This window comes from Oenanthe melanoleuca, chromosome 1A (genome assembly GCF_029582105.1).
Source record: "Oenanthe melanoleuca isolate GR-GAL-2019-014 chromosome 1A, OMel1.0, whole genome shotgun sequence".
Taxonomy (NCBI): Eukaryota; Metazoa; Chordata; class Aves; order Passeriformes; family Muscicapidae; genus Oenanthe; species Oenanthe melanoleuca.
The window spans coordinates 1,641,157-1,667,626 of NC_079334.1; the positions used below are offsets into that span (position 1 = coordinate 1,641,157).

General features: G+C 40.5%; 1 protein-coding gene across 1 annotated transcript in view; it reads right to left on the reverse strand.

Moving 5' to 3' along the window:
• Window positions 1-1,120: 1,120 nt before the first annotated feature.
• The window catches only part of DERA (deoxyribose-phosphate aldolase), a 40,618-nt gene continuing 15,268 nt past the window's right edge, over window positions 1,121-26,470 (reverse strand). Inside the window, exons 6-9 of the mRNA XM_056482474.1 lie at window positions 25,297-25,425; window positions 8,262-8,374; window positions 4,944-5,093; window positions 1,121-3,563 (exon numbers count right to left, since the gene is read on the reverse strand). Of these exons, the coding sequence (XP_056338449.1) occupies window positions 3,507-3,563; window positions 4,944-5,093; window positions 8,262-8,374; window positions 25,297-25,425 (449 nt within the window). The 3' untranslated portion in view covers window positions 1,121-3,506. The remainder of the gene's footprint in view (window positions 3,564-4,943; window positions 5,094-8,261; window positions 8,375-25,296; window positions 25,426-26,470) is intronic.

Below are 26,470 nucleotides of genomic sequence, written 5' to 3' on the forward strand. Positions count from 1 at the left end.
CAAGGAGCCAAAGTTCCAACTGAGCAAAATAAAATTAAAAGTAGATCAGTTTTTTCTGTCTCTGTGGCATGTGCTGTGGTATATAATGTATGTTCCCTGCTTCACAAAGGAAATGAAAGAATGAACTTATATGACTGATGAAATAAAGATATCAAAGTATTACTTGCCCCAGCTGATGTGTGCACTTCACAAATAATTACTATTTAATATCTTTGTTTCCTACAAACCAGGAAAAAAGCCTACCCTCTCACCCAATTCCCTCTTCTAGTAAATAAGCTGATGCAGAATATTCTAGATTTGCAGCTTCTACTTTACTTTCTTCTTTAATTTATTCTCTTCTTTGCAAAGTAATGTGGTCTACAAAATGAAGCTATTTAAAATCCTAAACGAATAAGTGTTATAAAAATAATAAATTAGTGTACAAGACTGACTTGCACAAAACATATGTTACACTCTTAAATATATTTAGACACGAGTGTATAATTGCCTGTTCCTTCTCTAATGGCCTGAAGCACAGAACTAAATCTGAACTTTTCCCCAACTCTGTGCAGAGATGGTGCTGCCCCCCAAAACCTCCCAGGAGTTCAGGTCCTCACGTGCTGCCTGCAGCCTCCACAAACTTCAGCTGAGGAGCAGCAGCAAAAAGATGGGAAGATGGAAAAAGGGCAGGGAAGGGTCAGGGTGAGGGCAGCAAGCCCAGGAGCCCACAGTGAGAGCTCCAGCTCCTTGTGGTGGGAATGCAGCTCCTGGCAGCTCAGAGCTGATGACAGTCCCTGCTTTTGGCTGGGGCACAGGCTCAGTGCTTTGGGAATGCTCCTGGCCCAGCCTCATCCCAGGATGGATCCCAGCCCTGCTCAGAGATGCATCCCCTTGGATAAACCTTGTTCCCTGCCCTGGCCCAGCCTGAACCCCTCACATCCCCCAGGGCTGCCAGCTGAGTCACTGTTGGCTGGTTCCAGCAGCTCCTGCAGGAAGGATGAGACACCAGGATCAGGGTTCTGTTGGTGGCCCACAGACACAGATAATGTGAATATCACCTGAATCACCATGGAGTTAAACAGAGACAACCACTTGCTCTAGAACACTGAGCCTTCTGCTCATTGCTGAAGAAAGAACAACCTCCAAACCAGAATCATCTTTATTTCCATGTGTTTACAGACTCACTTTTTTTTTTTTCTTTTTGACAAAAATATAAAGATTCCAAGAGAAAAAATGTGTAAACTACTTTCCAATCCAGCTCCTCTGCAAACAAAGGTTGGCTTGGAGTTGCACAGTATTTCACAAAGGTGTGTTTTTAACATTGATGGAGAAGGGAAGTGGCTATCCTCAACCCTTCAGGAACCTCTCCCTCTGCAAACACAGCCTGTCACCCCTGAAGTCACCACCAGTAGCCCATGTGCACATCAAAAGTGTTGAGAGAATTCCTCCTGGCAACTTCTTTCATCAACACAGTTTCCATGGAGACAGAGAGGTTGTTCTCAGAGACTCATCTTACACAGTGAGGTGGCAAAGTTGGACCTCCATTAATTTTAAGGAGCTACACAGAGTCCTGAACCTAGGAACTAAAGCTCCTCCAAAAAAATACTTTCTATCATCACCCTAATTGTCTGAAAGACAATCAACAACAAAAAAAAGTGTGGTTTGCAAGTGGCATCACTTCCTGCTGTGCAAGTATGGGCATTTATAACATTTAATAACATTTATAAAGCTTGAGCTAAACAGCAGCAAAATCCAGGCTGGGAGGGCATGGCAGAGGGTCAGACTGGCAAAAACCTGGTGGGAGCTGATTTCTTGTAAGAGGCTCTGTATTTCTGAAAGCTCAGCAGCAGAATTTCCCTCTCCATACACAGGCAGGCACTTGGATTTTTCCTTGATGGAATTGGCAATGGAATCAAAAGGAAAACTCATGGTAAATATTGGCCATTTTCAGGAAAACAAATGTGAAAACAGAGTCACAGCTCAGCCTCACCTTCTGTGCTGAGACCTAAAGCAGAAAAAGACTGAAAGCCTTGGATGAACCATTTCCTGAGAAATTAAGGCACATTTTGATTCCTGAGCACTTTGTATAGGATTTTGCTTTCTATACATGTTGTTTTTCTCAGTTTCTTTCCCCCTAATCAGTTTTCCTATCTGTCCAGGGTGTTTTGTAGCACTCTAGTGATTCAGGTGGTATAGCCAGATAAATAACAGAGTTATTATCTTTATAATAAATCTCTTTGTAATAAATCTCTTTGTAATAAATGCACCATGTAGCTTGATTTACAGCAAAATCCTCCTCCTCCTCTTACTTCCATGATGAGACCTACTTAAGTCAGTGAGACTAGTCATGATGATAAGATAATTAAGTTTTTAGTACAACTCTGGTTAGTGAGCAGAATGCAGTTCTGATATAATGAATCTACTGGCTCCAGTCTGATATGCAAAAGGTGTTGGTGATTTGGGTATTGTTCTTAATGTGCTCTGAAAAAAGCACATTTTTTTTTTACATTCAAGCATGAAACCCCATATAGGACACAATTCAGATAATCTTTTAAATTAAATTATTTCTTTAAGAATGGCAAAGTCGAAGTTCAGCCAGCCTAGCAGTGACACCTGCAAACTGACAGTCAAACCCCCCTACATTAAAATGGAAAGATTTGCATGAATGTGTTTTAAAATGACAGGAGACAGGAATTGGAGCTTCTAAGCAAGTTAGACTAAAATTTTAAGAGTGAAATGCCTAAAAATAGGCCCCTGAATGCATAGTTAGGCACCTGTATAGAGACTGCTTGATTTTCAGTTGTTCTGATCACCCAGAGCTCCCATTAGCTTCAGGAGCAACTGTGGATACTCAGCTGTTCTAGAAATCAAGCCACTTTTATTCAAGGGTCTAAATATGGATGTCTGTGCCCAAGTTTGGGGGGGAAAATACAAAGAAAAATAAAAAAAAGGTCTGGTTGCTTCTTTTTTTTTTTTTTTTGGCTACATTTTATAAAAGAAGACATTTTATAAAAGAGAAGTAATAGTTTCATTCTTCTTTCCCATCACAGTGCTTGAAACTGAATCAACAGAACAATTAATAGTGCAAACATCTGTGCCAGAAGATTTTGTCTGAGGTAAATGGAAATCTATTCCAAGATTGGTAGCTCTTAATTAGCAATCTGAAACATTCCATAGATATTTCATATTCTGTGATTGCAAAGTGTTACCAGGCCACCTAAATCTTTTTCATAGCATTTCAGTGTTGCCATTAATAAGCTTTTCAGGCTGGCCTGAGGAACTTTGCAAGATTAACTTTGCAAATCTGTATGTATTAACTATTTGACTATTTCAGAAATGCCACTTTTTTCTGCTTTTTGGATCAAGTACAACCAGCAGACTTGAGCATATTTTTAAATACCATTAATTATGAAGAAGGGAGAATTAGGCCTTTAATTCTATCATATGCACTTGGTTGTCAGAAGACTTCTGAATGCTGTTTGCTTAAAGACCTCTTTTGTAAAAGTAATCCTGAGTTGGTTTTGTGTCTAAGCCATTGCCAGTTCATGCTGAAGTGCATAAGTGCCAGTCACATGATAGAAAATCTGCAAGAAAAAAAGAAAATTTATGATGGAATTATATATGACCATAAAGCTGCAAGTGTCAAGGAAGTAACAAATTAAAGGCACGCCAGATGAGGATATTTGTTTGTGTTTGTGCATAAAATATCATGTAATATCCCTTAATATGTTTGTTTGTAGGATATGAACGAAGGGCTCTTGCTGCTGTGCTTGGAAAGAAAAAGAAAAAAGCAAAGACTCTTCAAAAAGAGCCAGGTACAAGTCAATGCTTTCCTCTGTCATCTGATTTTGACTATTTCAGTATGTTTGTTTTATTGAATATAGTGACAGGGACATTTTATCTTCCATGTTTTTAGACAGCACAGAACAGCAAGAGCTTTGGTCATGGCTGGGGCATTTGTGCAATCCCTGGCAGGTAAAAGACAAAACCCCTAAGAAATCAGAACAAATGGTGCAACACAATCACTGGCTGTGATCTAACACCCAGCAGTGAAGGCAGTGGCAAAGAGAAAGCTCATGCTGCTCTCTCAGAACCAGGGACATAATTTTAGGTCAAGAGTGAGGCAGAGAGAGCAAAACAATATCCTTCTCATGGCAGGAGTGAGCCAGGGGTTTTCAGCAATCATGAATATTAACCTGACATCTCTCAGCTGTTCTTAAAACATGTCAGTATTTCAATTGCTAGGAAAGGTGAGGAAAGGGAAAAGACTGGTGCTTTTGTCCTCCCCTCAAATCCCCTATACCTCATTTTCCCAGCAGCAGCAGCAGGATAATGACTCTCAGATATTTTTTTTTGGTTAAAGGTAATATCACCTCCTCTCTTGGGCTTAATGAACATGGGAGTCAAGACCAGAAGCCTCCATGTTTTGGTAGTTCCTATGACACTGCCCTGTTGCCAATTATTCTGCATCCATTGGGGTTGATGCCTGTGCCAGTGATGCAGCTCACAGGTACATAGGTCAGAATCCTCCTTCCCACTGGGAACTTCTTCCCCAGGAAACAACCAGCACCCATATGTAGGATGAGATGTGACTTTCCCCACAGGGAGGAAATACACAGTGAGGAGTTGTGGCACAGTGACACAAAGGGTCTGTGAGGCTGGGATTGAAGGGGAGAACACTGCCATGCATTTGAAAAGGCTCTGTACATGCAGACACTGAGCTCTTTTTGCCCAAATTTTGTAAAATTTTACACTGCAAACACGGCCTAGAGCATGGTCAGCTGCCCCAACATCAGAGCCCCAGAGATGTCTGTAACAACAGCTCCAACTTAACACTGAGCTGGAAGTGAACCTGGCATTAATAATGAATCAGAAGGATGTTCCATTCCTGCAGAAGCAGTAAGCCAGCACATTTAGAAAGATTACTTTTGCTCTCCACGAGCTGTAAGCTGCCAACAACCAACCTGCTGCTCGATGTCCCCCAGTAAACTGCTGGCACCCAGGCGGAAGAGCTCCGGTGTCAGCCACGCCACTCCCAGCTCCTCCTTCACCAGCATCAGCCAAGTAATAGCTTCTCTGGCTGTCCTGATGCCCCCTGCAGGCTTAAATCCAACCTTCAGAGAGAAAGAAAAAAATCATGAGTACGTGCAGTGCACATTGTGATCCATCAGCAAGCCCAGAAGAGCGAGCAGTGTTTGCACAGCTGCAGTCTCAGGGTGCCTGGGGTGTATCAGCCCTACCTGTAAGGACTGGCTGCAAACAGGACAGGGTCTGGACTAGCTTTGGGAGCTATCAGCCCTCAGCCATCACTGCCAAACATTTCCATCCTGAGGGAGCAATACTTCTGACCCCTGTGCACCTTCTCAGGAGCTGGGCTTGAGGTCTAATGGGAGCACTTTGCCTCTAGGACTGGGGTGTCTGCAGGGTGCCCATGCCATCATCCTACTGCCAATCCAATTCCAAACACAACAACAAATACACAGCAGTAACACAACACTGGAGATGCTGCATGTGAGGTGGCTGACTCATGGGCAGCAGTAAGTATTTTGCAAAAAGCCTGTGCAGCACAGTTAAACATGATTTGGCTGTACATTCAAACTTATCAGAGGTTTAATTTTTCACTAAAATTTTCCAAAAGGGAACTAAATTATGTCTGTATCAGTAACTGAAAGGTGCTTCACAAGAACTGCAGAACTTCTGAGAGGTGTGTCATTTGTGAAGGAGAACTGCCACGTCTGCAAAGGCACAAACACCAAGGAAAACTCCTCTTTGAGGTAAAGCATGGCTTGAATCCCATGATGGACCTGCTGTGCACTTGGCATACACCCCTAGTGCCAGCCCTTTGGCTATGTGCCATTTAAACACATCTCCTTCTGAGGCAGAGCTTGTGACACTCAGCTATCAAATCCCTCATCAAAAATGCCAAAATGTTGGCCTGGAGCAGCTACCTAAACTCTTGAAAAGCAAGGAGAATCAGGAAAAATTCTTCCTGTAGAAAAAAAAGCAAATCTGAAAAACATGTAGCACACAGTGATTCTTCCTATGTTTCCTTCTGCCATTATCTTTACATTAAGCAGGAATTACTTTGTTTTAGTATGTAAGCTCCCAAAACCTCACTGCACTGAGGATTTCTTTGTGCCTTATGGATATAATAGTGGAATCAGAAAGTATCTGTTTTTAAATGGGTTTGGTAATCTTTTTTATATAGTGATTTAAGGACCAACAAACAGAGCACAAATCCTTCTCTCATGCTGGAGCATTGTGATAATGGCATATTTCCAATAAGATTAACAGGAACAAAAGCAGGAAAAGCCTGATAAATCCAAACCACGAAGACTGTGTTTTTGTGGATGGACAAATAGATGTGTGAGTGTATGAATACATCTGTTAACATTAAATTTCCAAAAAGAATTTAAAGCCCAGACACTGGAAAAGCATCTTCTAGATAATAAACAAAAACAGTTGGAATGTGTTTTCCCTCAGGAAAAGAAATCCTAATGAAATTTGAATTTAGGTTTCTTCCTAGAAATACTACGTCTCTTTGAGATAATCTGTGAGCAAAAACAAGTGAAACAGAGTTAATATGGGAATTAAAACCATCATTCAGAATTCCTTCCCCTTTTGGCAGATTCTGAAATCTCTTTTCTTTGCAAAAAAAGCTGACAAAGACAAGCCTGTCCTCTCCTCCATTTCCCAGCTTTCCAAACAGCACATCTGACTGTCATAAAAACATAAAAAGGAAGGGGGGTTGGAATTGAATTCAAGAGCAGTACAAAGTCCAGCTACCACTTTCCTGCTGTTTCACAGCATTTCATTATTTTGCTTAATAAGTTCATCTCCTCAAGAATTTTCTCTTCACCTCACATTATTAAAAGTAATAAGTTTTTCTGGATTGGGGGTTTTCCCAACAGAAAAACCAATTTATGTATGTCCTTCAATAATGACAGGAAAAGATTATTTCCCATTATATTGCACACTTTTCATATCACCACCACAGCTTATCAGTCAATAGATTTTACTCTGCAACTTGTTCCTTCCCTTGAAGAAGTTTAATTTCTGTATTAACCTGTTTTTCCCAGGCAACGCCTTGGAAAGCATCCCTACAGCAGCAAAATTAGTTTGTTAAAGAAAGCATTTAGAAATTCCTTCTCACTGATAATATTGTCTTCAGTTAATAAAAGTACATAAAGTCAGTTTACATCTAATTCCCTGACACACACATGCACACAGACACGAGCACTTGCTCTTAAAAACACATTTCATGCCATGAATGCCTCCTTTGAAAGCAAAAGGTGAATTCAACATTTATATCCAGTTCTGGGGACAAAGCTGTGCTAATGCAGCTTGTGGCACACAGGGGAGGGGAGGAGTGGGGACAGCCCAGGGATCCACGCTGGCCTCACCCAGATGGCTCCAGAGAGTGGATGGACACACTCTGAGTGTGCCACAGCCCCAGGATCCATCTCTGCCCCATCCCACTCTCATCCCATGTCCTGACACTGTACCTGGCAGTGCTCTGCAGAAGGGACAGGAGGAGGAGCTGCAAGGAGGGAAGGGTGGCCAGAACTGGGGAGAAGCTCTTAGCTAGAGGTGTGGTTTGCTGCCCTGGTGCTGAACAAATCCCACTGCTGAACCAGCACCAGATCCAATGGCAGCCCCCACCTGCCCATGGAAAAAGGAACTGAGAGGTGGCTTAAGCCTGCTGGGAATCTCCTTCCTCAGTGATTCAGCAGAAGGATGAATGCACAGATAGCCCATCACTGGCTTTTTGTACATCCCCCTTTTCTCCACTGATCTCACCTGACAGTGACCTGATTGATCAACATGTTCTTCCAACCCCTGTCCCTCCTCTCCTTCCTTCCATCCCAGGCACCAGGAAACAACTGGATCTGCCTCCTTGTCCCCTTGGAAAGCCTCTCTGGCAAGGGAGGAAAGAGCAAAATGTGTCCCTTGGGTTGCAGGACAAAGTCAGAAAATGCAGTGTACACTGGGCAGGCTCTACATTTGTGCAGCTCTGCTGAGGTTTATGGGAGCACTTCAGCCACTGTCAGCCCTGTTATTAATGGACATGGCCACTTAAATGCTGAAGCAAAATTCAAATCCAGATGCAGTAAGGCACCCTTTGATTGCATTTCATAGAAAGAAGTAACAGTTCTTCAAGGGAGAAAAGACAAAATAAAAAAAAAAAATAGTATTAGCAAATCAATCCTATTACATTCTTATTTCTTTCAGAATGAGTGTTCCAAAAGTTGGTTAATTTTTAGGAAGGACATGAGAAGTACCTTGTAGCCAGTTTGCCAGTAGTACTCCTTGATGGCTCTCATCATGACTATGCCAACGGGAAAGGTCGCATTTTCCACCTCCTTTCCTGTGGATGTCTTTATAAAATCAGAACCTGAAAGGAAGTAAAATGTTTCACAGCAGTTTTAGAACAAGAGTCCCTCTGCACACACAGGTTCACAGCCTCAAAGATGCCCTCCTGCTTCACAGCAATTCTGAGGCATTTCTTTGCACGTGTGTCCCTGTGGTGAACATAAACCAACATTTTAGTGTTTCCACAAGAATCCTTGAAAATAGATATTATTTTCATCAGGTTTTTTAAATTTAGCTGCACATCTACTTGGTCTACTGCTATTGCATCTCCTGCAGCTGTTTTCAGGAGAAGGGAAGGATATCTCATATGTGTTTACTAAATCAGCTGTGTAATACTGTAAACCAAGGGAAAACTCCCCTTTTATGTGTTTTGCAATTGTAGCATTGCAAGTTACTACACTTAAATCCACTGTCTGATTTAATGCAGTAACAAGGTCAAAACATCTGTGTTCTTTAAAGAACAAGAGTTAGCCTTGGCTTTTTTTTTCCTGTTTTCTCACTAGTGAATAATACTCTCCACTGCCTGTTTTAATACTCGTGTGACATTCTTGTGTTTTCTTGCTTGAAAAAAAAATCCTGAAGCACAGTGTAACAAAAAGCTAAGAAACTAACAAAAAATAATATGCCCTGCAGTGCATGATCCAGCATTGACAGAACACAATGACAAAACTTCTTTAATTTCATTAGGACGCACTTCACCCCTAGGAACCTACTTCTTAGAAAAGGTGTACTGTGGGATCATTAATTATCAAAGTAATTGGGAGAAGAAGAGGGATAATTCAAACATCATGTAGTAGTGCATCATCCACTTAAGTCAATTGGAACTGCATCTGCTTCCACTTCAAATTTGGCTTGGGGTCCGTTTTGTCTCTTCTGTGAAGGATGATGCCTCTACAACATCCCCTAGGGCAGGGAAGGGAAGTTTCAGTGCTGGCTCCAAGCAAGGAGCTGCCTTGAGTACATTGTGTGAGCTGCAGAGTGCCTTCCTGATGGCACAGCTGGCCCCAGCCTGGGGGCACAGCCAGGCCAGTTTCTGTGGCTTTTAAACACAACCAAATGTCAGCATGGGCTTTGGGGTTTGCTCTGTAGGATTCCAGCCCAGGGGTGATTCAACTGCACCCTCCTGTGACAACTTCCATTCTGGAGAGAAACAGCTATTTGCAAGAAATTCTAATTCCACAGCCAGTGCAATGTGCAGAAGAGGCAATTAATAGTTGATAGAGCTTTGCAAAGAACAGAGCACACAGGAGAGACAATTGAGTTGCACATTTCAGAGCTGCTCCCTTCCAGAGAGACACCACGGACATCTGATAGTCACATTAAAACAAGGAGCAGTGCAAGTGAAACTTCAACATCACCAAATTATATTTTTAATTTCCCTTTCGAAATGTAGCACTTAAAAGTCCTTCAGTGCAACACTTCCCATTTTTTCTGCTATAAGGTAAGTCAAAGCTTTTATAAGTCTTATAATTGCAAGTCTCTGTGGTACAGTTTCATTAAAAACTTTCATTAAACAACAGCTGCCCTTGTATATGGTCTTCTAATCAATTTGGTCAAACAGAATGACTTCTAATCAGCTGTTGATAAAAATAGAAGATGAAATTTTAATTCTAATAGATTAACCACAAACTCAAGATAGTCTTCAAAATCCATCTAGTTCTATTCTCCAGTGGATTTAATGACTATTCAGCAACTCATTACTAAATAGAACAAGATGAACATTTTCCAGTTCATTAAAGAAATGTACTATGTATTTTTGCATTGTCCTCATGATTCGTTACAGGGAGTCTTAATTACAAGATAATGGATAATGGTTATTAAATGCAGACTCCAGTAATGAAGCTCTATTCATTTGTGAGCCTCAGAGACTGCAAAGAGGGGAAAATAAAATTACTAGCTTCAAAAGATTAACGGATCAAATTATTATTCAATTTTGAAAATCTCATTCAGACTTCATAGAAACAAGAAGAGATTAAAAACTAGTATTAGTACAAAAGTTGTGCATTTATATATTTATTTTTAAATAATATCTTAAGGCTATTATGAGAATAATCAGCTTTAGATGTGATTATTAGACAAACATACAGCCAATTTAGTAGCATCCTCTAACAATGAAAACAATACATTTTTATTTCCTGAACAAATTCTTTTTTATGACACAAGAGCTTGCTAGCAGGGCTGCAGGCAGCTCCTGCAGAACACAGAGGACCCACACTAGCACACAGAGCCACGATGGAAAGTGCTACCAATGTTTGGATTTCAGCAATGAAAAGGGATTTAAAAATCAAGTGCTGCCATGCAAGGCACCTCATTAAGCAAACTTTATGCCAACCTTGTGATAATAAGGGAGTTTCACCCAGCCTATTTCTTATTCAAGTTTCCAAGAACAAGCTTAAGGAATTAAGTTCAGAAGGAGTTTCACCTGGAAATTTAGGTGATGATTTAGACACCTGAGTTTTTTCACCCATCTTCACATCTTCTGTGAATGAATACACTCAAAAAAAATCAAGGCTAAGGCTAAAATACACACTGAATGGCTTTCCCCTTCCTTAGAGTAGATTACATGATTCAATGAAGCATTAAATCCAAGATTTTACAAAATCAGTAATTCAGGGTAGATTTCTAGGCCAAGTGAGCCTGGAAAAGACCACACTTTCTACTTGTATTTTCCAGTGTGAAGACACAAGAGTGCATTTATTTTCAAGGAAGTAAGTCATGTGAGACTCACTGAACCAGGGAGCTGGGATGAGCTCAGCTGGTTAGAATATGATGCAATAACACCAAAGCTGTGGGCTCAACAAAAACAGGCCATTTACTTCAGAGGAAGTCCATGATAATTTTTCTTTTCTAGATACACAACCTCATTTATGAATACTCTTCTTCTCTCCCAAGAAGTCAGAAGAGCTTCCAGAACTGGCCTGCCCTGTACATCTACAGAGATTTCCATGTAACATTGAAGCAGAGCATGAGAAGTGGAGAATCTTATTCAGGTGACAGCATCCAGGAAACACACTCAGATTCCATAATTAAGCAATAAGGAATAATAAGCAGCACAGCAATCCTGGAGCAATCACAACCTTTTGGTTGTGAAGTGTTTCAAAGGCCCTTGGGGAATGATTATCTCCTGATACCTACAGACTCTGTGCTGCTGCCTTACTCTTAATAAAGAACAAAGATGTGGCTGGCAGTTCTAAACAATAGTTTAGAGAGAGATGCTTGCAGAGGGACAATTACTTTGTAAGTATTTGCAATGAGCACAAATAGATCTTCATTGCTATAACAATATGCAGTGACACAGGGAGAACACATTTCCCTCCAGGACCTCCAGGACTGGTGGCAAAAAGTGGCATTCTGCTCAGAGGACCTGCAAACCCACCTGCTCCTTCTGCTGACAAGGCAGCAATGACAAAATAGTTCTGTATCAAATGTGCAAAAGTCCCATTAGCAACTCATCTTTCTATTTTATGAGCACTCACACTAAGGGTCTTTGGATTCACACACAATTAGCCTCACTAGGGGTGACCAGGTTAACAACCCTCTGAAAATAAGAGGCAGGGCAAGATATAAAAGGCTAATGTAGCAGCTAATTCTTGTCAGTTGAGTCACCCTTAATTGTCCCACTTACATGTCCTCATCCTTAATTGTGCTGCTTACATGTCCTTATCCTGCTCCAGCAGTGAGATAAAACACATTCCCTGCTAGCTGAACTTTGCCAGCCAGCAGAAGAGAACACAAAGCTGTGACTACTCACTTTAGCAGCAGCTAAAGCTTTAGCTCCATGACAGGAGGCTGCCCTGCCTCACTTGGTGAGGTGCCTGTGCATGTTTTCAATGTCTCATTGAAAAATGCTGGTTTATAACTTGGTCTCTTGAGAACTACCTGTTTTTGCAACTCTTTTCAAAAAAAGAGGAAAAGGGGAAAAAAAGTAAAAATCCCATCATAGGGTTCCACATTTAATGTCTGCTTACAAGGAGGACAACCTTCTGAAAGCCCATCCTACCATCCCAGCTGGGTTTCCAAGACTCTGAATGATGCTCCCTTTCTTGAACAGCCCCTCCAGCAACAGGGGTTCTGCAGGCCAAACCATGTCCTTAGGAACACACAAACATACACACAAAGGGACAAATTGTCAAGTCCATACTTAGGCAGAACTCCCTGCTGATGATGTCTGAAAGAATTCAGCACTGCTGAACATGCATAGCTTGCTAATGCCCTGTTGCAGCATCTACCATAGGTTTCCACAAAATACTATTACTGAACTAGTATTAGTTTCTTGTGTATTCATTTAAAATGTTCATTTAAAAGAGGAAGCAGCAGGAGTGACTTGTCGTGGGACAACAAGGAAGTTTAAGGAACTCCTGCATTGTTAAATCTCGTGTTTCTTTACCAGGATCCCATTTTCCCTCTTTAAAAGGGTTTACCACATACTGCAGGGATGTTACAGTGCATGACCTACATTAACCTTATTTCTTTTTGCAGATGGCACTACTGGAACTGCAGAAGCATTTTGCCTAATGACACATGACAATGCAAAGGCAAAAAGAAGAAATAAATCAAGGTATCCCAACACCTAATCCTAACCTTACTATCAGTGGGGCAAACCAGACCTTTCTCTCAGCTTACCCACTTGCAGGGCTGATTTCCTCTACATGCCATTCTGTGGGCTGTTTTTTGCCACACTCCTGATTTTGAGGAAGATTCAAAATACAAGAGACATGAGTAGAAACCTCCTCTCTAGCACAGGCTCAGCCTGAGAGTGCAGCACCCAGGGCAGGAGGCAGAGCTGGTGGCACAGCTCTGGCCCCAGATTCCCAAATCTGTGGCCTCCTCCAGCAATTGCTGATGAATAAATATAAAGCTTGGCCTCTCCTTTCAGATTGAATTCAAGCACTCTCAGAACTGAGCCACAGTCTGGCTAGGACAGGTGAAAAACCAAAATGCTGTGGGAGAAACTGGACTTGATTTGAAAATCTCCCCCTTTAAGCTTCCTTTACAAACACTGAAATTCATTGCATCACTTCCTTGCTCACCTAAATTAACCTGAACAATGATAAACTACCTAAAACCTTGATATAATTAAAACAGCATTGGTCTAGGTCAGGCTTTTTCCCCTCTTGGCATTCTTGGTTTTGGATCAATACATCTCAGCCTCTTAAATTGTTGTGCTATACATGACATATTACAGGCTGAGGCTAAACCCCTGATATATCTACCAGTAATAGCACTGCAATTTGGAAGAAAATAATAAATATGCATGATGGCTTAGAATCACATGGCATATTGCATCCCATGTTTTAGCAACCACACTTGGCTTTGTGCTTTTTAAGGTTGATAACAACTTTGAAACAAATATGTTAACATTAAAGCTCAGGTACACTTAGGTATTGTCTATTAGCTTGTAACAAAATTACTCAAATTGAAGAAATAGCTGTTTAAAATCAATTTGGAAATACTTCACACTGAATAAAGCAAGTAGAAAATCAGTCTACTTTATCAAGAAAGTGCTATGAATTTTAAAGATTTTTAAAAACCCACCATCCATAATACAGCCAGAATCATGACACTTCAATGTCATTCTGAGTGTTTTTCAACACTTGATGTTAAAAGCAGTTTAAGATTCTGTTCCTATGCTAACCCAGAGAAAGGCAGGATTGATTTTTGAGATTTACAAGTGCATGTCACACAGCAGCTGGCACAGCTGAAGGGCTCAGGACCAGGGGGAGGATTTCCAGGATCAAATGTATTTTCCTTGAGCAACTGGAAGGGTCAATGTTTTGGAATTTGGCTTTGCCTGAAAACCAAAAAAAAAAAAAAAAAAAAATCTAAGGTGCCAGATCTCACCAGACTCATCTGTGATCTGTTTGTTTCCACCTGGCTTTTACAAATCAGGTAGAACAGATTTCTTGAGAGCTTGCATAGAGGATGAATATTCCACTTTGGTGATCATGTGAGTACCAGGAAAATGTGAGGCACTTTTAGCTTATTTTTTATGACATTTGAACATCTTCAATATCAGTAAGTTGCAAGCACAGAGATTTTATCATGGGCTCCCTGTATTCTCCTGATAAAACAAATATCCAAGGGGTAACACCCTGCATGGCTTTACCTATACATGTAAGGCATCACAATGCTTATTTTTAAAGGGCATCAACCTTACTTAAAGCTCCTACTTTCCAGGAAATTCTGCCCCTCAGAACATTTCCTTTTTCTTTCTCCACCTTGATAATTTGTGTAGGCTGCAGTGTAGGTGAGAACTTCCAGGTACAGACAGACATTTTCATTACTGTCAGTGGGGTTGTTTTGCAATGTCTCCAACTCTTCAGGCAGCCTGAATTCCAAAAAACCTGCCTTCAATAAAAAAACAACCAAAACCCCTGACTGTGCAGCCACACTCCAAGCAGGGGGCACCTCTCTGCTGGCAGCCAGGGAAAGACACTTCTGATTTTTTAAGAAATCCTTTCTTCCTCCCATTGCATTATTAACAATGCTTACATGGCAAAACTAACAATTTTATTTCAAAGGGATGCTTTATGAAGGTGTGTTGCTGATAAATTCAGTCAGGCTTTTCTGGCATAACATCTACTGAGCACTTGCATGAAGGAAATAAAAAAGACCAGCAAGCACGATCACAAACAGGGAGCAACTCATAAAAAGGTATTTAATACACATGGGGATTGTTTCTCCACCTCCCTTTGTCAGCAGCCTGTGTGCTGATCTTACCACAGACTGCAATTATGGTGAGCATCTCAAACCAAAAGAACCAACAATCTGATTAAACAACTGCAGGGATTAGGTTAAAAAAAACATATTCAAACTGATAGAAAAATGCTGATTTCACCAGTCCACTGGAAAAACAAAGGTGATATTCCAGTCTTCAAATCTGCATTTTGTATATAAGTTTTACATTTCTAGAAACTTACACTGAATATATATTATCATTTTGAACTTTGGTATTCTGCTCTTTTCACTGAAATACTGTGAATCAAAGAAATTGGATATCAAACTCTCTTTGTGCTAGATGTATATATATCCTTATAAGTATTTAGTGGCAAATTATTACATATATTAATATTCACTGAGACAGTACATTTTATATCTTTCTTACAGGAAAAAGAACCAAAAAACACCTGTGTAAAATTAATAAAAAAAAAAAAATCTATGTAAAATTTGCAGCAATATTTCAGAGCCTCACTCTGGTATCAATGACTTCTCCACTCAGGTGTTGAGAAGCAGAGGTGGCCAAGCAGAACATCCCCTGTGCTTTGCTGAGCTGTCAGTGCCAAGCTGCTGAGGCAGGGATGGAAGCAAGACCATCCTGTCTGCACCACTCCTTCTGGCACAAAAGGGAGGAGGAATTCCATGTTCAGCACTTCCCAACATCAAATCACACAGCAAGGGAAGGTTGGTGAGTATTTCCACAGGAAGATGCTGTTCTGGGGTGAAGCACAGCAGTGTTACATCCCCCTTATCTATGAACTAAGCACTGCATTCTCTCCCATGGAGGGCTCCAAGGGCCCCAGGCATTAGCCCAAAGCAAAACCACATTGTCTCATTTTAATTAACCATCTTTTCATACTTCTGTGATCCAAATGACTGAGTGAAACCAAATGGTTGCTAGTAACAGGAGACCATTGATAACCAGCAAGCTGAGGTGGGTGTACGTGCACAGGGTTCAAAAGACAGTGCTGCTGCTGCATGCTGTTTACTTCTCCAGCTTGAATTTATAAAGTGAATTAGCAAGAATTAAAAGGATTAAAGTCCCAGGAACTGATGAAGTCAAAGAGAAATAGAAAATGGATTCGCTCCTAAAAAGATAAAATTATTTAACAACTTATTAAAACAGTTCATCACTATAATTAAAATTCAAGTGCCTGGGAAAAAGTGCCACAAGAAAGGTAATTATTTATGAGGAGACTTTAAAAAGCCATTCACAGTGAATTTGGGAGAGAATCAGCCTGAAAGAGTTGGTAGTAAAAAGAAATTGTTTGTTTATTCATAAAACTTATTTTGGTCTAGCCTTCCACTAAGAATCCCTAACATCTGCTCAATGGCAGCTGTAAGTAACATTAGGAACACTCAGCCAATTTATATCTTTCCTTTTTATTAAAAAGTAAACAGGTCTTTTTCAATTATTCACCAGTAAATTAACAAAAAAATCAGTGCTGTAGCTAACCACATTTTGTGGAAAGGCATCTAAAAGCTTTGCATGATTGTGATGATCTCAATCTTTTTGTATTTCACTGACTACTTCATTCTTCATGTGATGTCCCACCTAATTTAGCAAATGAAAACACAGAAAACTTACAAGCCATACAGGAGTCACTGCCATGAATAATCCAAACTGCATCACTCAAAAGCCACAGTAGTTGCCTCCTCCTGACTTTTAACTGATTCTGTTCTTATCTTTCCTTTGCCTTCTGCTGTATGAAAATTCCCCTCAGATAATCTCAGGTCTCTCCTGCTTCTGTCTTCCACAAACAAGACATTCATTAAACAGTGGTGTTACTGATTAATAATTATTTGTGCTCACCTGCAGCCCTTTTATCCTTAGATGACAAAGTGCTCTCCATGTTCCCATGTTTCACTCCAAAACTCTGTTCTTAAGACAGTAAAAAAGGCACAGGCATACTTCAAACCTAAAAGCTTCTCTTTACCTCTCACTGACTTTTTTTTACTCAATCTCTTCAACATTTTAGAAGAAAAATACATCACTTTCTTCTTGAGTTTCTCCCCCAGCTTCAGTCTGCACATTTGCAACTGCCTGCAAATGAACTCACTGAGAAGTGAACTTTGGGATCAAGTGAATAGCAACAAAACACATCCTGTGTAAACTCTGCTTCTGTGCTTTCTCCAGAATTACCATTATATTCACTCCCATGCTCTCTTCTTGCCTTTTATTATGTGTCATGGTAGCAGAGAACCAGCTGAAAAATGCCACCCCTGCTCTCCCTGGGATTCCAAGAAACCCAGCATCCCTCTCCATCACACCCACAAGCTGCTCCCACACCCTGGGGTCAGCTCTGGGCCAAAGCTCCATCCATGAGGCTCTGTGCTTCCCTGGAGTTCTCCACAGGTTCCCTTTCCAGGATTAGTGGGAAGGAGATGCTTGACTCACAACTTTGTATTCCATAATTTAAGTTCAGTGTGATGCATGGAATATGGAACATCATCCCTTGTTTCCTTTTTGGTCCATGAACTAACAGATCTTTGTGACAAACTACAATATTTCACTCCTGTGATCTTTGGGATAGGCTGGTCAATTGGGCACTGGACTGGCAGCATGACTGCAAAGGTGATGGAAAGTATTTGTTTTACTCAAGAAGAGTTCCTGGTATCACCAAGAAATCTTTTCTGCATCTTAGATTTAGGGAGAACTCAACTTCAAAAATCAGCCACAGCTACACACTGCAGGGAAATCCCTTTACAGCCCAAATGCAAGCAGGAAAGAAACATCAAAGGCACAAGAGACAATCAGATGTCAGATCCCTGTTGACTTGCCATGAGGACCATGGCCTTTGCTGTCAGTTCAGCCTTTGAAAAATTCCCTCAGAAGGAGGACTGTGACACCTCTGGGAAAGCTATTGTCTTTAGTAACTACAAAGTACAGGCAGAAATCTTAAATTGTCTTATCTGAGAGATGCTGGATTTTATAACTACAGTTTCTGAAAAGGAATTGGGGGGAAAAAAAAACCAAAAAACTAACAACAAAACCAAATCAGGAACATTTCCCAGAGGATGAAATTCCAAAATAGTATCAAAGAAGGGAATATCTTCCAAGATGTCCCCAACACAATCTGAGCTGTAACAAGAGGAACACAGAAAATATATATCTTAATACCTTAAAAATACCTTACCTTGATACCTTAAAAAGCAGCTTTAAAAAAAAAAATCCAGAACCTACAACCCTAAAATCATGCTTAGTTTATTTCCACATCTGTATTAAGTTTCTGTTAAGGAACTGGATTTTCTAACTGGTGTTCCTACTTGCAATCTCTTAAAAGATACTTTAATATTTCATAAGCCAATTTTGTATAATTGATAGGTACAGTAAATTAAATATTTATTTCTATTTTTCACTGCTTTAGTAGAATTTAACACCTGCTGCTGACAGAATAAAAAAAACCCAACCTGAAATATCAGAGAAATAAATAGTACCCAATACATCTATGGTTTTACATAATATTTCCATGTTTTAAAATTGCATTCTCTTAAACCATTACCTTCAATACCAGAGCTTCACAGATGCAAAGTTTTTTTCAGGAAGCCCTGTTATTTTGCTGGCATGTTTGACTGGAACTATTCACTGTGCAACAATTTCTGAGTCTGAGGTGATATGAAACCTCAGAAGTTTTAACTCAAATTCTAACAAGTTATTTAACATAGAAACAAGATTTCATTCATGGGGAAAATTAACCCAACAGGGGTGCTTTCTCACCTCTCTGCACCAGTTGTTATAAATTGAAAGTATACCATTTAGATATTCCTTAATTAACATGTTTTGGAAAGATGCTGAATATCAGCAGGAGTAAAGTGCTATTCAGGCTCTGAGGATAATTTGCTAATAGAAGGTTGACCCCTCTCAGCAGAGTGCTGCTCTGCCAGTACCTGCCCACTCCCTGCAACCTGCTATTTCCCAACCAGCCCCAGAGGGTGAGGCTTAAAGAACAGACCCTTGCTTAAAGGTCAGGAAGCAGAAATCAGCATTCAAACCCTTCTCCTCAGAGGAGCTGGATCCCAGAAACTTGGGAGTTCTGAGCTTTCTAGCACTGACCCCCTGGAGAACACTGCTTTGACCTGAGGTCTTGGAGAAAGCTTCCAGATTTGGGTAATGGAGTTAAAATCACAGATGTGTAATTAAATAGAAGAGTCTGATTTCACATGGTGAAGTGTTTGGAATTTGAGGGTTTTAGAAGAAAATAATAGGTATGGGAAAAGATGGAAGATTTTAGGTGGTGTTTCTTTTGGTGTTCATCTTCCTCCTCCTTCTTCATGATTCAGGTAGTGGTTTTTAGTGGATGGTTAGTGCTGCACTGCAGGTCACAGGAGTTTGGTTATTGGGTTAAAAGGATAAATAATATAGGTGTTAATTCTCTATTGGACTATTTAGCTTTAAGAGACCTTGTAGCTAGCTCCATTTTGCTCACTTTTAGCTATTAGCTAGAAGTGTTGCAGAACTCTCTGTACTTTAGATAAGATTTACTAAACAGCCAAGCCTGAACACGAGAAAATCCATTTCCTTCCTGTTTTTCCATCCTGGCTTGGTGTTCTTCTGGTGAGAAGAGCTTGGAAATAGCAGTTTCTGTTTGTAAGTGGAGATGGTGGAGGGAGAAAGAAACAGGTACAGACCTGACAAGTTTTACACAGTTTTACACTGGTATTTCTTCTCTGACTTCATTGGAGAGTCTATATTCTGATTTTTTGATTACAGGAGAATACCATTAGCAGAACAGACCTTGGACAAAATTAGCAGAGTTGCCAGGCATCCTGCTCTGACAAATATGACTGGCCCCAAATAAAGATGTCCCCTCAGACACGCTGTGTAGGCAGGCACACACTTCAGTAAGCACATAAATAAATGCATAACAAAATGTGCCACTGCATGCACGTCTGGGTTTTTAACAAACTGCAAACAAATGAGGCTTCACTGTGTGCACTCTAACTCTGTCCTTACTTCACAGACTCTCTGTATCTTTATTTTTGCCCCAACATCTTTGTCTCTACTTACCCATGCAGGGTTCTGTTGACTCAACTGGAAAGACTCTTCATGAGAGCCTGCCCTAGCCTGTCTCAACCACTTTCCATTCCTTCACTTCTCATTCCCTACACACATATTACTGAGCTCCAGATAGAATTTTAAGTCATTTCACATTCCTTTTTTTTTTTTTTTTCCACTACTAGTCTTTGTATGGCCTCTCATCAGCAATTCAAACCTGAGGATATTGTGATTACATTGTTGGAACTTTTCAACTCCAAGCTTATCTATCACACCTACATTATTTCTAGTGATTAGCTGCAGTATCACTGTTAAGCTTGTAGGCAATTACCTCATTTAAGGGAGCATCCTTGTAGTGCCTCACTGAACATGCTGTTATCTGCATTTTCATACTGCTGGCTTTTTTTATTTCTCCCCATTCTGTACCAGAACAAATTAAGTCACTTGTTTCTGTTCCAACCTCTTTTAGGCTGATTATATTTAAAGACACTCCATCTTTTGATCTCACACTTAATTCAAAGCTTTGTTAGTCCATGATATCACTCAAAACTTTGAGGCAGACTGTCCATACTGCATCTTGGTTTTCCACAGTGCATTTTGAGCTTGTTCTTTGCACTAAACTTCCAGTGATGCTAACTGGAGCTTTGAAGAGGCAGAACAACCACAGGCTGTGCAGAATGCAGGACTTGTGCTGCAGACAGGGAAGGGATCAACTCCCAGTGTAACTCCAGAGCAATAATCCTGATCAGCCCCTTAAGCAGCCAGCTGCAACCACCTGGTTGAACACAGTGGCCAAGAAAGCCTCAGCCAGCAGTCAGCCAGGGCTAAGGACTCTCCCACACACTGCCAGGAGTGAGGGCTCCCTGACCTGCCCCAGCCCCACACTGAACCTCCAGAGCAGAGCTGAGATCATCTGTCACCCTGGAGAGCATTCAGAGAGATCAATCCACAGGAATGGGCTGCTTCTAGGAGTCAGACACACATTGCCCCAGATTGCTGAAGGATGTTTTACAGGCAGAGGGAACCCTTTACAGATACACCACACACTCAGCACAGCTGGTTCTATGTCACACAAGCAAAACAAGACACAAAGTGCAATTTTGTTTATGTGTCACCAAGCCTCCTCCCTTGGCTTGCCCTTCATTTGCAAATGCTCTGGGCTCTAATAACTGACTTAATATCAAATTACAGCTGAACCTAACTAAACCAACACATAATACAACTCACATGCTACTGAGGGGGGACCCTGGACTTTTGGGTTGAGCATGAGACTTCAAGCCAGAACCTCACAGAGGATCTCAGTTTGACTTTTGCTTTGGCTGTTATTATCTTTGTCTCATATTTCACAAGGCAATTGTAAGATTTGCTCTGCTAATGCCAGTTGTGTGCTTTGAAGACAAAGTACTAAGTGCCAAATATTATTACTTATTCAGTAGTCTTGTTTCCTATGTTAGTTGCACTTGAGCAAAGCATGCCTTGCCTTTCAGTCAATTTTGATTGTTTGTTTTCCTTGGTCTCTCATTTTTCATGGAACAGTCATTTGGCAGAAGTTTTGGTTCATACAGCCACACCACATAACCCTGCTCAGAACAAATCTGTGCAAGAAAGTGCTCAGAACAACAATAACTATTAGCACCTTACAGTTTGTCTTCCCTAATATTAACCCCAGGATAAAAAATCTTATTTAAAGCTGAGGTAAAAGCTTTGTGTAGCCAGGCATTATTTTGTGATGTCTCTGTCATCCTGTGAACTGCAGCACCAAACTTTTCCTCACTGTTTGGCTTTGTCATTCCTGTTCACTTTGGAATGAACAGCATCAAAGGATCTAAAACCAGCTCTGCTCACATATTCAATGTCTTTTAATTTTCCCTTTCTAGACATCAGCAACCTTATTGCTTCAGACACCTTCTGCTGCTTCTTGGTGGGTTTTTCATAAAGTGCTAGAGACTTTAGAAGTTGTTTAGAGCACTAACTCATTCCCTTCCAAAATTCAATATTTACATTGTATCTCCCTCCACATACCATTTATTTGACTAATTGTTTCATGACATAAAAAAAAATTGTTTAAAACCCATACATCAGTAGAGCTGCAGAAGAACATACATCACTCTTTCCTGTTCTTTACACAGCTACTTCTTTAGATATATATAAAGAAAACAACTACCTTTCATATGTCATTGCTGTGCTCCCTCAGCTTCCCAAAGTGTGGCATAAAAGGAGTTTTCACAGTCAAAATGACACAGAACAAATTTTCACTTTCAAAGTACCTTTACTTAATCACTTCCTCCACCTCTTTCCTAGTCTGCATATCTTAAGGATTGTGAACTGTTACACAGTACAATAGAAACTTCTAATTAAGTAATATGGCTCTCCAGAATAAAAATCTTATATATGAGCAAAATATGCAATTAAGTCATCAACAACTTGACTGAAATATTCCTTTCCCACTGCAAGTTCATCTTTTCCTTCCCTGGCTCTTTCTGATGTTTGTGTCAAGAAACAGATGTTTAAAAATGACCCACCTCTCATACTGTGTACAAGAACTCTTTCTGGAGTGTTCTCAAGAAGAAATTGAGAAATTTCTTGTTGAAAATTCTTAATGAAGAATTATATAATAGTTAAAATTAATATGGGGTAGTCAGGCACCCATCTGTGTTCCTTAGGACTGTTTATACCTGGGCAGAGACATGAGTGTCTCCTGTAGAAATGGACATGGTTTACACAAGGATACACCAGATTCTGAATTACTAATCACTTTCTATCCCCAAAGCAGAGTCAGAAATGCAGTCAAGTTTCCTTGAGAAGCTCATGCACTCAAATCACCACCAGGACTTGGGGCAGCACAGGAAATGGCAGTGGATGCTCTAAACCAGTGACCCAAAATTCCCTGATTCAGTGCCAGGCATTTGTCTCAGGCAGCTTTCCAAAAACCAGTGTGCTCCTGTGGGACAGATCCACTGCTCCACAGCTCCCTGCCATCCTGCCCTCAGCACTGCAGGGATCATCCTTGCCAGGTGAGTCACTGCCCTCAGAGGGATGTCTGCCCCTTTCACTCACAAACAGCTCCTTAAATATTCCACAAGAATTTATGGCTGTCAGCCAAGGTGGCAAAGGCATGGTTAAAAGAATTTCAGATAGCTGTGTGCCTCCTCCCATTCTGATGCCTTTCTCCTTATGGACTAAACTGGAGAAGGAAGAAAAAGCAGCCATGGAGAATTATTTCAGGAGTCAGGAGCCACCAGTTCACTCAGAGGAAAATTATATATAATATACTATATATACTATTATATTATAGATAATTAAATGTATATATGATATAATATCAATTACATTAATATTATATACACTATGTAGTTAAATGATATTTATTATACCTCTGGTGGCTTTGTGCTTCAGCACCTTGGTGGATGTGTGCATGCTCAGCAGGCAAACATCTGTAACCCCAGGATTTTGTGCTCCCACACAACAGGCTGGCACCATGGACAGTGAAGTGAGTTTAAGGACTGCACATCCTCAGTTGCACTGACACAACTGCATGCAAGGCAAGGCTGTGAACCAGATTACTGAGGCTGTGACCATTAAAAAAAAATTTAAAACATTGCCAACCAATCAAAACTCCTACAGCAAATTAGTTAACCCTTTTCTGGAATAATTTTCAACTGTCTGAGAAAATTCAGCTTACAGTGACACATGAGAAGCATTTCTAACAGCACAGCTCAAAGAACTGCATTTTGCTATAAAGGACAAGAGGAACTGGTCAGAGGCAGCAAAAACTTCTAAAGCCAGTTTTTCAGTTGAATCCACTATACTGTGGATTCACTTTCTCCCCAAAAAGATACAAATATACAAACAAAAATTCTACTGGAATTTGAGGCTCTCAGCAGTTCTGCTAAGTTGGAGTCTGAAAGCCTGGCCCTCAATGGTTGTATGTAGAGCACAAATAAATTCTTATTTTTATGCCAACCCACAAAGAAAAAGCAAAAGATTGAAATGAGGAAATTACTGGATATATTCAGATGGATAAGTATCTTGTAAAGTGAATAACTAGGCAAGGAAAATCATTAACAATAGAGCCATCTGCTGTATTTCAAAAAAACTACAGCAGCAAAATTCTGAAAATGGTAAAATGCTTCACCAGCTGAATTTCTCACTACTCACTGGTACCAAAAGTGATCATAATGATTACTGCATCAGTTTAAATAAGAGGAAATGTGTATTTCTTCCACCTCTTCTAATTAAAAAGCAATATTTAGTGGCATAATACTGATCCTCTGTGTCTAATGATACTAATTGACATTGTAGCTGGGCTTGTTAGAAGCCTTAAATGCTCTCCATTCCACTTGAATCAGAGAAGCACAGAATTGTCTGGAAACAGTGGGGTCAGCAGCAAGCTGAATATTTGTTTAAATACTGACAAGACAGTTGATTATGTTTTTCCTTCTTTAAAGTAACAATTTCAAATCAGAAGACAAAAAAAGGAGGAAAAAAAAAATCACAAAAAGTGAGGGGAAGTCTACAAGACAGACTAACCCAAGTAGTTCTTAGGATATCTTTACACCTCTAGCAATAAACTTGAGGAGCCCTCTTTCAAGCACAGTGGGAAAAGCCAATTCCCAATTTTCATCTCCAGCACAGCACTAAAACACAGAACTATAATCCTGTTTCAACTAGGAAAAGTTGTACCCAAAGCTGCAGAGAGAATACTCTGCTGAAAATCCAGGATGAAATGGGTGCTAAGCTGTGCAAAAATGCAACACCTACAAAGATGCACAGCCCCTGGAAACTCCATCCTGATCATGGCAAGGCTGGTTTCCTGAGCTGCCCTCCCAGAAGTGATCACAAACTAAAACTGAGAGCTTTTGGCATCAATCTTCACAGGGGAGCTCCCCTTGCATCTAAAACAAGGCTGGGAGCCATCCCCCCACTCCTGTAGGTCACCACCACTCCATCAGTGTCTGCCCCAAATGAATTATTAAATCTCCTGATCACATCACATGTCTGACAACTAATTTTACTTGTCCCTACAGCCCTTGACATTCAGCAGTTTCTTACTTAACATCTCATGCAGTTTTTTTTGTAGGTTACACAGAACAAGTGACATTTCTTTACTCCACCTTCAGCAATTGCCACACAAGTTTTTTCTACATCGACAAAACCAAACTTCCACAACTGGAACTTTTTTACAATACAGCAAAGACGTTCTTAGCCTAGAAGGAGAGCCAAGTATTTACCTGCCATCATAGCTATCATACTGGCCTTGTAGACATTGGCAAGGGAGCCCAGTTCACCTGTAGCCAGGATGGTTTTCATGTGAGCTTCTCCACAGGCTGCACGGCACAGGTGGATCTCCTCGTAGAGACCTGGGGCAAAAACACGTGGAAAAGCTGCCTGAGAGAGAGATTGTCAAGCATGGCCATAATTTCCACTTCTGGATTAATTTCCAATCTTATAATTAGCTGTAGCACTCAGGAACTTAAGTTTTGTAAGTTCAATAAATCACATGACTGGAGGTAATTAACAACCCCGTGCAATTGCAGACTTTACTTAATAGCTATTAAGGTCTGTTCTCTCAAAACTATAAATGTATTAAATGCCCATGAAGACATCATGTTGTAGTAAAGATTGATCTTAAACCAGCTGTTCCAGCAATAAATAAGGCAGTACATTGAATCAGTATTTAGAGATATCTATGTTTTCCTCTGCACCTGGCCAGTGAAACCCTCCCACCCTTCCTGATAAAATTCAGCAGTGCTCCCACAAAAGTTTACACACAGGGAGACTAAAAGAGCTAAAAATTAACAAAGCAGTGCTGTCAGAAGTTGGCCACTTGGGGATATTTAGGATTCCTCCAGTGTGGGGAGAAAAGCAGCTCTTACAGTGCACGGTCACCATTTTTGAATCTTGAATTTAAAAAATATGAGATGCAAAATAAACAAATAGGATGCTTTGCAAGAGGATCCTTTTGACAAACTGTACTCAACCTTCAAACACACAATCAAAAAGTTCTTTGACAGAAGGCTAAAACACAGCTTTAAATAGCTCTTGCTACAACAGTCCAGGCTATGATGACTCTTCTTTTTTTTTTTTTCAGCAATACTAGATTTTCCTTCAGCCCCCAGGTGAGACCTGGAAGCTCGGGCAGGGTTTGCCAGCAGTGGCAGGGCTCTCCTCTGACCAGAGCCATGGGCACACCAGGTGTCCAGGGCTGGCACTGCCCTTCTGAGAAGTGCTGCAACATTAGCAGACAACTGGCTGATGCACTTAGCAAGTCCCTTTATAGACACCAGGCTTCACCTTGTTTCTCACTGTGTACCAAAGGTGTGAATTAATCAGTGCTAGCATGCAGTCTAACATGTTTTATTGATCAATTGGTGATGCTCCAGAAACCTACATCAAATCAAGGCT